The 12,683-nt window shown below is 55.4% G+C and overlaps 1 protein-coding gene and 1 pseudogene across 1 annotated transcript; both read right to left on the bottom strand.

Annotated features, from left to right (window-relative positions):
- Positions 1-3,454: 3,454 nt before the first annotated feature.
- SLC25A1 (solute carrier family 25 (mitochondrial carrier; citrate transporter), member 1) lies at positions 3,455-6,001 on the bottom strand. Its single transcript, XM_006874049.1, has 9 exons — positions 5,697-6,001; positions 5,393-5,500; positions 5,204-5,303; positions 4,985-5,123; positions 4,340-4,424; positions 4,148-4,252; positions 3,876-3,991; positions 3,720-3,793; positions 3,455-3,569 (listed from the first exon to the last, which is right to left on the bottom strand). Exons 1-9 carry the CDS (start codon positions 5,797-5,799, stop codon positions 3,455-3,457), a joined length of 945 nt encoding a protein of 314 aa, XP_006874111.1. The 5' UTR covers positions 5,800-6,001.
- Positions 6,002-10,647: 4,646 nt separating this feature from the next.
- LOC102827731 overlaps positions 10,648-12,683 on the bottom strand; it is a 32,334-nt pseudogene continuing 30,298 nt past the window's right edge.

Raw genomic sequence — 12,683 nt, 5'->3', positions numbered from 1 at the left:
CAGTCTAGCGCATTAACCCACAGTGCCTTGTGGTGGTGCTTTTATGATAGTCAGGGTCTGGGCTTTGGAAGTTAGTGAACTGCACTGGAGGCCTTTCAAGAAAGTTTTGAGGCAGAGTGGAGGTGAAGTGGCTTTGGTCACTTTAGCATATGACACCCCTGTGACCACGTGGGGTTTCCCAGGTCAGGTCAGGCCAATGAAAACAATGACACTGGGTAGGAAACGTGTCAGGCCAGGTTGAGGGGACAAATGTGACAACAGTTTGATAGCTTTGGGAGGGTCAGGGCCTGGTCTAATCTGAGCAGAGGGGATGCTACTCAGGGGAGTGGTACGTGTACCCTAACCCACATTATTGGGTTAGGGTACATGTATGCATGACCCAGTGTTATCTGTGGCCTTACCATTGCCACATTATCCATCCCAGTTCTGTAGGGCCACAGCACAAATCAATTTCCTTCTCTTGAGTGGTCTCCAGGTTTTCTTTCTCCACCATGTTCTCCACACCTTCCCCTGAGCTGTGTCTACCTGTGTTCCTGGTGTGTCCATGGATCCCAGCTCCTGCTCTCTGTCCATAACTCTGCGCTCCTTAAAACCCTTGTTCATGAAGTCTGTGAAAACACTTAGGAATGAGAGGATATACTCAGATCCTCAGCTGAGATTGTGTTTCCTGTGAGGGCTAAGGGACACAACCTGAGAACAGAATTCTTTTGGACAGGAGGCTTTTGTTGGGAGGGATTGGCTTTGTTTGGGTACTACGCTGATTACCATTCAGTCTATCTACACAAGGGCCAGGGAAAAACCCAGGGCTGCCTGTGCAGCTAGGCTCAGGCTCGTGGGGGTTCAAGGTCCCAGGGTTGGAGACAGGAGGGTAGCTGCCCCAGGAACCTCAACCCAGAGAGGGCAGGATAACTGGCCTCTGCCCCACAGGAGGAGGATGGGGCTGGAGGTGGGCCAAGCCTGGCCCCAGGAGCTGCCACCGCCTCTGCTTCCCTGCCCTCCTCTTTGAGGCCATTGTCCCTCCTGGGCACAAAGCCCTGTCCCTGACGATCCTAGGCCTGAGGCTGAGTGGAACTGGCTGTTGCTATGACCTTGGGTGACACCCTTTTCCATAGGCTCAGGCTGTGTTGGGCCTCAGTGGTGTGGAGTCCTCAGATGCTTCCCTCTGCCCACAGCTCTGCTTCTGGACAGAACTGGGTGCTTCTGGGGTCTTTCTCACTCCCAGGGTGGTGGCAGTTGAGGCTGCAAAGGTCAAGCCCAGGGGTCTGTTCTGCTTGCTGGTTCATGCAAAGATCTACTCATAGCTCTCTGCCCCTCACTTCACAGGCAGTGGTTCTAACGCCAGTGGCCCTCTATCTGTGTTGGTGCCACCCTTGGCCTCCTTTCTGCAATGAAATGCAACCAGGTTCCCTCTGGCCCCTACCTTTCCTGCTAGCTCTTTTCTCTCCTGCTGCATCCCTCCCAGAGCCTGGGGGGACCTCCAACTCCTCCCTCCCCTTCTCTTCAGCTGCAAAACCGTGGCCTGCCTGCCAACTTCCTCAGGTGGCTTATGAAGCAGATCACTGTGTGGACTGAGGGCACACAACTGAGGACCCAACTCAGTCAGTGCTTCTGGTCAGGATGGGACAGCAGGGAGAGTGTACACAGGGCTGTCCTCTCAGCACAGGGCAACCTCAGCCCCTCTTTATGAAGGGGGCCACAGGGCAGGACTCTGAGGTGCATCGCTACTCAATAGAGGCAGTGTGACTCCTTAAGGCTTAGTGGCTGGCCTTTGTCAGCTCCAGGAAGCTCCTGCCACCCCAACACAAAAAGTGGTCTCTGTGAACTGAGTATTATTCTAAGCCCTTGATAGGATCACATCATTTATCCTCAACACAATGAAAAGGGTCCCATTCTACAGCTGATGAAACTGAGGAAGTGAGTTGCCCAAGATCACAGTGCACAGATGAGGGCAGGCCCAGGGGAGCTGCCCTCTTCCAGCCTCAGTGACTTGAACTGTGAACTAGCTGTCCAACTTCCACTCCGTCTCACAGCAAAACCTAAGGCCTGCAGCCAGCTGCCTGGGCTAGAGACCAGCTCTGGTGACACTTTTCAGTGTGGGCTGCCTTTGTCCTATGTCCACTGTGGCAGGGAATGAGAGGGTCCTGGGAGCACTCCATGCCCTGGGCACCTTGTGGCAGAGTCAAGGTGGAAACTATTACAAGCAGCACTGGACTGCCCAATGGCCAGGGTATTTCTCATCTGAGCCAAGCTCTTTCGAGATGCTGCTCTTGGGGAGTCCTGTGAACAGGAAGGTACCTGTCCTCACAAAGCTAGGGTCTTTGGCTTGGGGCTCTGCATCTGGGCCAAAGGGAGAGGAAGCTCCAATTGAAAGTTCACCTGCTCTGAGGGGTTCAGTGCTGTAGATGAAAACCCTAGGGCCCAACCATCCAGCAGGGCATCCTCCTGCCCTAGGGCAGGCAGTTGAAGCCCAGCCTGAGTAAAAGACTGAGAAAGGGCTCACTTAGAGCCTCAGGGAACCAGAAACTGGATGTTCCCAAGGCACTGCCTGTATGTTCAGCCCCAAGCAGTTCTTGTCATTTATTCCCAGCTGCCCTTCACAGAAGTATGGAGGGAGGTGAGGGGGTGGCCAGGCCACACAGAAGGCTGAGGGCCAATCCAATGCCCTGGGCTTTACCTCAGGAAATGAACGTCCTGGGCCGGCTCTCCACCCTGAATACTTGGTGCTGCTGCCAGGCCACCACCTAACCTCATGTCCAGCAGGCAGAGTCCAGATCCTCCTTGGCCAGGGCTCTTGGGGAACTAATGCTGTGGTGGCAATAGCTGCCCTGACTGGGTGTCTCACCCCAACTGGTTGTGGTCCTTATAGAGATGACAATGACAGACTGTCAGCAGATGAGCCCACAGAGGGAAGCAGGGGTAGGAAGCTAAGTCAGGATCCGGTTTATTTTGCCTTGGGAGGGTGGTCCTGAGAGTGGCGGGTGCCACCCTGTCCCGGGCGGAGGAAGGGCCCGAGGGCCGGTTAAGGCCAGTGGCGAGAGAAGCAGGGGGGCATATAGCCCTGGAATGCGGTGAGGCCAGGCCGAGGCCCGGAGGCAGCTGTGGTCGGCTGGGGCAGGGGGACCCTGCCACCCAGGGTGGAAGGCACCGGACTGGGACAGGCCATGGCTACAGGGGCCGTGGACCCAGGCCACATGGACACCCCAGGAAGCAGGGTACAGGGTCACACAACACAGAACACAAGACACAGGAAGAAGCACATGGGACGTGTGGCTACAGGTTTCAGCTACGGCCTGACTGGACAAAATGGTAATTACACACAAATCACAGGGGGACACACAGACTCAAGAGCCACAAAACTTGGATGGACACATGGAGGGGGCCTTTTGGCATGCTGCACTGGAATCATGTCAGACGTGGAAAGGTTGGTCTGGAAGCCCCAACGCAGATGCTGGGCTCAGTCTGTCTTCCACACTTTGTTGAGCATTTTCACCACCTCATCATAGATGACAAACACAATGGCCACATCTAGGCAGACCCGGCCCAGCCGGGGGATGGTGCCCTTGTAGAACCTAAGAGGGGCACACGGTCAGCAAAGGAAGGTAGAAGAAACAAGGACACCTCACAGATACAGGGAAGGAGTAATAGGAATCAGTCCCAAGGGGGTGGGGTAGGGCTGGGTTTTGGGAAGGTGGGGACAACTGCCCTCCGCTGTCACTCACGCCTTGAGCCCCTCATTCCTCAGGATCTGTAGACCACAGTCCCAAGTGTTCCGGTACTTGTGTGCCTCCAGGCCCTGCATCATTCAAGTATTGCTCAGCTTCCGCCTATTCCCTGGCTCCCCTCCTACTGTATCACTCCTCATCCTCTCGCCTCACCTGCATCCGGGTCTTGATCACATCCAGCGGAGTGTTCCCAAAGACACTGGCAGCACCTGCGATGGCTCCGAAGACCCCAGTGACCAGTGGGTTCATGGGCTTGTTGGGGTTGTCCCCTGGGTGAGTGGGGGTGGGGGTCGTGGTCAGAGGATAATGGAGAACCAAGGAGTAAGCCTAGGCCAGAGTCAGAGAATGCGGGGGACCCCAGGGTATGGGGCCCAGAGGGGAGGGGCAAAGCCTGAGGATCTAGGGGTGGGGGATGGCAAACACACCTCGGTACCAATTGCGCAAGGAGGTCATGACAAAGAAGCGGATGGCCTGGTTGGAGCCCTGCTTCAGTATGGTGGCTGTAAGGCCCTGGTATGTGCCCTTTAGCCCTGGGGAGGAGCAGAAAGGATCACACTGGCACCTCCCCCACTCAGGTCAAGGGTGTGGAGGTGCTACATCCTCTCCAAGGGGCTCACCTTGTTCCCGAACGATCTCCCGGACCCCGTGGAAAAATCCTTTGTACTTGGGGTTGGGGGAGGTCTGGTCGTGGATGAATTTCACCTGAGCAGAAAGCAAATGCACTGTGTCTGGGGTCACCAAGGGCTGCCACTGGCCACTAAGAGGCAGGCCATCTGAACCTTGGAGCCCAAGATCAGACCAGGATTGGGAACCAGTTCTTCACCTGGTAACAACACTGCCCTGGGACACAGGACAGAGTGAGGTCCTGGCAAAGAAAGGGCCCACATGGAAAAGGAATCTGAGGCCCCTTGGCTGGTATTTCCCAGACTTTCAGCAGCAGCAGACAAGTGCTATCTTACTTTTTCTGTTTGTGAAAGTAGATTTTAGAAACGTTTAGGCTGGAATCAGTTGCCTACACAGAGTTCTGGTGTGGCTTGGAAAGATAAGCACTGGGCTGCTACCACAAGAATGGCAGTTCAAACCCACCAACCACTCCTTGGAAACCCTATACAGAGTTGCTGTGACTCAGAACCAATTCCACAGCACTTTACAAGAGTTACCTACATGCTCCTCAGGTGCACCGGAAAAGTCCTTCCTACGCCTCTTGCCCCAACGCTTCCCCACCTCTCAAGCACTCAGACCTGGGCTGCGACCATTCCCACCTTTACAGTCTCCATGGGACACACGACCACCACAGCCTCTGCAACCCCAGCGCCCAGGCCGCACAGCAGCCCACGAGTGCTGTCCAGTCGTCCCTGGGGGTCGCGCATGTGGTTGCTGAGGAACTCAAACATGCCGAACCTAGGAACAGGAGGGGGTGAGAAGTGGCCATCTCCGGACAGGTGGGTGGGTCTCTCCCGTGGCGCCAGGCCTGGACTCACCTGACGGCCGCTTTGGGGATGGAGCCGTAGAGCAGGGAGCTGAGGCCGCGGTACAGACCCAGGACGCCATGACTGCGGACTGTCTGACTCACGCAGTCCCCTGGAGCGGGGCGGAGAAGGGGGCTGTCGTGTACCCCACCCTACACGTGGCACGACCCCGCCGCTGCCCCCACCCGCGCCCTTGCTCACCGATGCCCCGGTAGCGTGGCGGGTGTGCACGCTCATCCAGCTGCAGTTGCGTCTTCACGTACTCGGTGGGGAAGGTGATGCAGATCTCGATGCCGCCCGCCAGACCGCCTGCAGGGACGGGGTCCTAAGGCCGGGTCTTCGCCGGCCCCAATTCCCCCGCCCCTCCCTGGCTCTAATTCCCGAGCCCGAGCCGCGCCCCCACCACCCGCCCGCCCAACCCGGAAGTGGGGCGGAGCCTCAAGCGGCTGGCCCACCCGGAAGCCAGCAAAGCAGCCGCGGGCCGGGGTCGTGAGCCAGGGCCCACCTGCTAGGATCGCCTTTCCCGGGTGCGTTAGCTTGGCTTTCCCTGACGCGGGTGCGGCAGCCGCCAGGGCATGGGGGGACCGCGGGCTGCGGGGCGCGGCCATGGCTGGCGGGGAGGCGGGGCGCCCGGCGGCCTCGGGTCCGAGCCTCCTGCGTTCGGTGTTCGGTCCGCGGCGTTGGTAGCAGCGGCTGATGCAGCGGGTTATGGTCCAGGGGGCGGGGCGGCTGCGTCAGCTCCGGGGACTCCGCCCTGCGTGGTCCGAGCCTGGCCCCGCCCCTGTCCCGCCCCTAGCCAGCCGGGAAACTGAGGCTAGGGCGGCGTGCAGCCAATGGTGGTGTCTAGGTCCCCTGACTGCCAAGCACGCACGTGGGGTGTGGCGTGTGCTGTGGGTCAAGGTGCAGCTTCGAAGCAGCGTGGGGGTATCCGGCTTTTCACCTCTGGAGCCATGGAGACCTGTGACACCGCCCTCAAGAGAGGAGTAGACACCTCCCCCCACCCCAACCCCACACCACGTGGGCTTAACGCCATCCCTCCTGCTGGTGGAGCTCTGGGGTCTGGCCTTGGGGAGCCTTCAGGGCACAGCTGGGAGCATAGGCACTCTAGGCAGTCAGCACAGTGGCGGGGGCAGAAGAGAACTCCTAGGGGTTTTCAGGCTGTCAGCCCTTAGGGAGCAAACAGCCTCTTTTAGCTTTCTCTGCGAGGCTGGTGGGTTTGAACTGCCACGAGGTTAGCAGCCCAATGCTTAACCCACTACATCACCAAGGGCCCTTTCACACCCCCTACTCCAAACCAAACCCACTATTGTCGAGTTGATTCAGACTCATAGCAATCCTATATAGGGTTTCCAAGACTGTCAACTTTTATGGGAGCAGATGGCCTCATCTTTCTCTTGAGGTGCTGTTTGTTGGTAGGTTTGATTAATCCATTTGCCATTAGTCGGTTCTGACTCATAGTGACCCTGTATAGGGTTTCCAAGGAGCCAGTAGGTTTGAACAACCAACTTTAAAGTTAGCATTCTAGCGTTTATCCTACAGATCCCAGGTAATCTCTAATCGGTTGCCCACTTCAATCTCCTCCTACTTCCAAGACCCCGCCCTTCTCACCAAGCGCAGAGCATACAGCAACTCTACCTTGATAAACTGCTTTTAATACAGCCTGGTATTCCATATAGTAAGTGCCTCTGTGGGATCTACAGTGGCTTGGAGAGACAGCTCAGGCCAGTGTGGTGTGAAGACAGTGCTTCCCCCACAGATGCCAGGGGATCCTGACAGACAAACCTGAAGGAGCCCTGGCTCCAGCCTTCAAACCTGACCTCCCTGGGAGGAAGTCAGGGGCTGCCCTGGCCTCCCCAGGCCGAGTCCTGGTTCAGAAGCTGCAGTCTTCAGGCCACAGCAGCAACGAACAAGGGGTTGGGCATCCTTGCCTTTCCTGGAGGGGTTCTCTGCTCTACTGTACACATGCCTTGTGGAGGTTAGTAACTTAAGAGGTGGTGGTGTAGTGACCCAGAGTCCTCTATGCTGTGAAGCCTCACAGGGGAGACTGGGCTGGATGAGGCTGGAACAGGAGGTGAGTAGGGTTGTGGCTCCTGCTGCCCCAGAGGTGCTAGGGAGTCCATGGGCTGAGTCCGGCCTTGGGACACACTGAGGTCATCAGCTGGGTCTCACTATGTCTGTCAAAATCTACAAGAACCAGATTGGCATTAATGGTAGCTGGGTATATAGAGCACAAGGGGTGTTTGTGTGTTGTTGGTGGTGGGGGGACAGGGTAGGAGACTCAAGACCAGGCTTACGTGCTATGTGCTCTTGATACCTCTTGTGTGTGCCCCATTGGCTCCCACAGTGCACTCTTAAGAGTCAAGTGGCAGTTTCACACAATCTTTCTCCCAGAGCAGGTCAGCCTTGCTGCCTGGGAACCAGCAGCAGCTCCCTAAGCAGGCACACAAGCAAGCAGGCATCCTGGAGCAGGGATGGCACAGCTGTGTCCAGCTGTGCCTCTCACAAATCTTTTCCATGTCTTCCCTCTCCTGCCCTGCCTACACCCTGACCTCTTCAGGGGGTGCTACCTACCTGAGAGGAGATGGGTGGGCTCCACTGCAGGCTGCCCCAGCTGGTACAGACTCTCTGAGGCCACTAGCTCATCTGCCTTTGAAGGAGGTAGAGTCCCTGAGCACCAGCCAGACTTTCAAGTAAGTGGATGGGACATAGGACCCCCCCAGGAGTTTTGGGAGCTATGGCACTGTGTGCTGGGTGGTCTGTAGCAGGTGATACCAGAACCTCAGTTTTAGGCCGGCTTCCAGCTACACCTGAAGTGACCACCTGATCCCCATCCCCCATGACACACCCCCATAACATTTATTTTTAAAGAGAAATACTGGTTTTAATTAAACATAAGGTAAACTCAAGCTATCTGTCATCTTTCAGTTAACAAATGAGCAATCTACTGAGACAAGGCACAGTGCCATGCCTCCACCAGCCTTGTTAACCTGGCTCTACCCAGAAACCCAACTCTATTGCTGCTGAGTCCATTGTAACTCAGCAACTCTCTTGGACAGAGTGGAACTGCCCTCTAAGACTTCCAAGGGTGTATCTTTTCAGAGGAGCAGACGGCCTACATCATTCATCCGTTGTGGATTTGAACCACCTACTCTGTAGTTAGCAGCCCAACACTTAATCCACTGTGCCACCAGGACTCCTTTTTTACATGGCCCTAAAGTCATGGAATGGCACTGTAGGATAAGCACTGGACCATTACCCACAAGGTTGGTGGTTCAAACCCATCAGCTGCTTCTTGGAAACCCTGTATACAGTTGCTATGAGTCATAACCGACTCAACAGCATTTAGCAAGTTTTTTTTAAAAAGTGTGTGGAAACATTAGACATAACATGAATGTGCATTTGAATGCCTTGGTGGAGCAGTGGGTGACATCCCTCAGCCATGAGGCCTCCTGCCAAGGCATAGCAGCTGTGGCTGACTGCAGGCTGCGAAGGTGCCTAATTTGTAGGTTCATTGTTGTTTAGCCATCTGTGAGCAGGGCCAGTGAGTCTGGTGCTTCCTCCTCCTCACCTTGGCCAGCCAGTTCCAGAGCCCAGACTGCCAGCCCATTCTCATGGGTCCAGGACACTGGGCACTTAATACCTGAAGTACAACACCTGAAGTACAAATCCTTGGGAGGGGGCTGTGGTTCAGGAAGCAGGCCAGCCCTCCTGCTCCCCTACCTCCCAAACTCAGTGAGATGGTGCAGTCCAGGGGCACTGGGCCAGCGAGACTGTCCTGTACCCCTGCATGAGCTTAGCCCTGGGGGTGACCAGACCCTGACATGGGAACCATGTTCTCTCCTCTCCCTGGGAGCAGCTCTGAGAGGTAAAGGAAAGACTCCAGAGCTACATCCTTTTCTGCTCAGGGTAGTGGACATCTTGGAGCCAAGGTTGATGCTGTCTCTACGCTCCCTTCTCTCTTGGGCCCTGGCAGAGGATGCTTCTCTGCAGAACATCATGAAGCTCCCAGATGAGTCAGGAACCCCATGGGTCAATTCTCCAGTCGTCCTGCCTGGCTCCCCATTCTCACAGCTGTCATCTACTGGGCCCCAGCCAAGAACACCCCACCCTGGTTGGGGACCTCCTTGCCCACCATGGTGAGGCTCTTCAGAGACAGGGTGGGACACAGCCAGGGCAGATTTGTGGAGGTCTCTGGGACCCTGGACCAAGTATCGGGGTCTTTGGACCACCACTGCAGTGGTCTAAGCAGACGATCTGGCCTCAGGTTTTGTGTATGGTTACAGCTTAGACTTGGTGGCAGCATAGCTGCCAAACTCCATCACCCATCACAGAGGGTGTGTGCCTTCTCCAATTCCTGGGATTTCCTTGGGGTTCAGCCCCCTGCAGCAATGAGGCCTCGAAGACTGAATTCTGTTAACCAAGGGACCTTGACTGTCTGAAATTAAGTCCCCAGCTTTCTTTCTGTTGGGCCTCAGGAAGGACAGGGTACATGGAGGGAGGAGTAGCACATTGTCAACAGACAGCTCCTCCAGGGAGCTGCTTTCTGCCAATACTTCAGGACCCAGGCCCTTGGAAATCAGCTGGTTAGTATTCCCTGCACAGCTCAGGCCAGGTGGATGAGGCCGCCTTTCCCACTACCACCACCCAACTGGCCAGGACTGTACATTCAGATGTGCTGTGCAGGTCCACACTGTCCTGTGGCTGTGCCAATGGCTCCCTGGAGGCTCTGCAGCCAGAAGCCCTTCTGGACCTGAGTGGTGGTACCAGAACCCACTGTTGTCTGATCGGTTCTTTCCTACCACCATGAGAGGCCTCTGTCCAGCCTGGAGACATCCGGATGTGTGAGTGGACCTGGAAGCAGCTTTCTGCAGTTTTAAACACTGAATCGGACACCAGGGAACACCAGGTGAAACAAGTCTACAGACAGCTGCTCACTCTAAGCTTAGATGGGGCCTCTCAGGGCTGCAACATACAAGAAGTTTTAAAACCAGACACTGTCATCTCATTAAACAAATCACACCAAGCTGCATAGAAAGCTGGGGTGGGACATTTAGGATGCCAAGTGACACCTGAGTGGCCAAGGCTGATGTGCTAAAGGAGGAACATGACTTGGCTGGAGGACATGGACTTGCGCGTCCCCTCCCCTGCCAGTTCAAGGCCCAAGCCCCAGAGTCTGCAGCTAACAGTGGTGACTTCACCTAACTTTTCAGGTGTTACAAGGACTCAACACGTGTGTTAACATTCCTACTGAGTGCCTGGAAAAGGAGGCGAACCCTAGCAGGAGTGCCATCAGCCACCTCTCTGGGAACTTCTGGCAGCACATCTGTAGGAGGAAGCCTATCCCCCAGAGGTCCCCAGGCTCCAGTTGAGGGGCTGGCTGTGTACTGGGGTGCTGTGTAGGAACTGGCAGTGTTAGCTGCCACCTCGCTGGCTCCCACCCTGAGGTGTTCTCTGCCCTAAGTGTCTGAGGTGGGGTCAATGGGAAGGAACATCAGCACCAGCCATAGTTCTTCCAGGGTGGTGGTCTAGAGCAGAAAGTGAGCCACTGGAGCATGAAGGTGACTGACCCACTCCCAAAGGCAGCCCTGGACAGCTGCATACCCTGGGCTGAGTCAGCATGCAATCAGGGTACCTGGTGAGGTATGCGGGATCAGGAGTGGCCTCATGGGGATGGCACTCACTTTGCTCAGATACTTCTTCATCAGCTGGAGAAAGTAGGGTGCAGCACAATCCATGAGGCCTTGTCTCCAGGTCAGCTCCAGCAGCATATCCAGGCGCAGCAGGCCAGAGCAGATGAAGAGCACAGCCACGAAGCATTCCCGCTGGGCCTCCTTCAGGAGCCAGTGCGGCAGCTCCTCGGCCAACTCAGTGTCCTGGCATGCTGCATGGCCTCCTGCCACAGAGCACACACACAGCTGCGGCCCAGCTAACACAGGCCAAGACCTGCACCACCCAGGCCAGCTTCCAGGGTAAAGGATGCGCCCGCTGAGTGAGTCTGGACAGAGCAGAGCCCCACACTGCAACTCTGCTGCCCTCTGAAGACACCGGTGGGGCTGCTTCCACAAGAGTTAAGGGGAGCTGCAGCAGGGCGGAGAGGGCACTGAGTGTGGTCCTGGCAGCCAGTCCCTGCAGAGCCTGCTGACTGACCTTAGGTACAAAGACCACCTGTACAGAACAGTGATGCTACCTGTGCCTGCTAAGAGGCCTCATGGCCTCTTGCTCAGCTCTCTTTCAAGGCCACTAAGGCCACCACCACCAGTGTTCAAGAAAGAGTTTTCTCTTCTGCCATGAACACACTGGCAAGCCCCTAATCACTTTCATATCTGCAAATTTCTATGTAACAGGATTTAAAAAATAATACCCATATAGTTAATACCCCAAAAACCTAACCCACTGCAGTTGAGATGATTCCACTCAGAGATTCTATAGGACACAGTAGAACTGCTCCCCAGGGTTTCCAAGGCTGCTAATCTTGATGGGAGCAGGCAGCATCTTGGTGCTTCCCATCTTTTCTTCTCACTGCCATATGCAGGGAGCCTATCAGCACCCCAGCAAGCACTGGCTGGGATCCCTGTCACCAAGGGCTAGATGTCAAGGAATCAGCCCTAAACTGGATGTGGCAACTTGGAGTGAAGCTTGACATGGGCCAGTGTCAAGGGTAGTGGTCCTGGGACAGTGCCTGAGGGTATACCCCAGTACCCACACTGATGACATGTAGAGTCTCCTGGGCTCCAGGCACATGGACTCCTGGAAGACAGCTCAGGGCACAAAGTGTTACCAGAAAGGTCCTCTTGTGCAACTCCACTTTACTCCACTGGGAGACCAGAGAGATGGCAGTACCTTCCAGACCCTGCCAGTTTCTCAAGGCAACCCAACTAAGTTAGCAGGCTAGGAGAGTGCTGTGAAACCAGGGCTCACTGGCAGACACAGAAGTCTTAAATGTGGTTTTAATTTGTCTTATTCCCAAAATCCTGATATGAAGTAAATTGAGTGCCAAGAAATGGAAGCTGCCATACTGCATTCATGTCAAGTCAAATTAACAAATGGCTGACGGGAAGAGAGCTAACTCACACGCACAAATACTGCAACTCAAAAACATGGGTCAGCTGCTCCAGTAAAGACTGACAACCTCAGAAGCCTGTGGGACAGTTCTTCTCTGTCTTCTAGGGTCACTGGGAGTCTGAATCGACTCTTTGGCAATAGGTTTAGTTGTTAAGTGCCGTGGAGTTGGTTCCATCCCATAGCAACCCTGTATAGAGTTTCCGAGGAGTGTCTGGTGAGCTTGAACCGCCAACCTTGTGGTTCAAACTGACCTTGCAGTCCAGTGCATTAACCCACAGTACCACATAAATTGACTAAGGAGTCCTGCTGGCACAGTGGTTAAGTGCTTGGCTGCTAACTGAAAGGTCAGCTGTTGGAGCCTACTAGTCACTCAGGGAGAAAGATGAGGCTGTCTGCATCCATAAAGATTACAGCCTCAGAAATCCTATAT

Source organism: Chrysochloris asiatica, unplaced genomic scaffold, assembly GCF_000296735.1.
Source record: "Chrysochloris asiatica unplaced genomic scaffold, ChrAsi1.0 scaffold00260, whole genome shotgun sequence".
Taxonomy (NCBI): domain Eukaryota; kingdom Metazoa; phylum Chordata; class Mammalia; order Afrosoricida; family Chrysochloridae; genus Chrysochloris; species Chrysochloris asiatica.
This window is presented reverse-complemented; position numbering and strand designations above follow the sequence as displayed.

What these genes read in the sequence shown, in the direction of transcription:
- SLC25A1 (XM_006874049.1), bottom strand. Translation starts at nt 5,799, where the DNA reads ATGGCCGCGCCCCGCAGCCCGCGGTCCCCCCATGCCCTGGCGGCTGCC. An exon ending in GCCACGCTACCGGGGCATCG is followed by an intron (nt 5,304 to 5,392) that starts GTGAGCAAGGGC and finishes GCCCCGCTCCAG; the next exon opens with GGGACTGCGTGAGTCAGACA. An exon ending in AGGAATGAGGGGCTCAAGGC is followed by an intron (nt 3,570 to 3,719) that starts GTGAGTGACAGC and finishes TGCCCCTCTTAG; the next exon opens with GTTCTACAAGGGCACCATCC.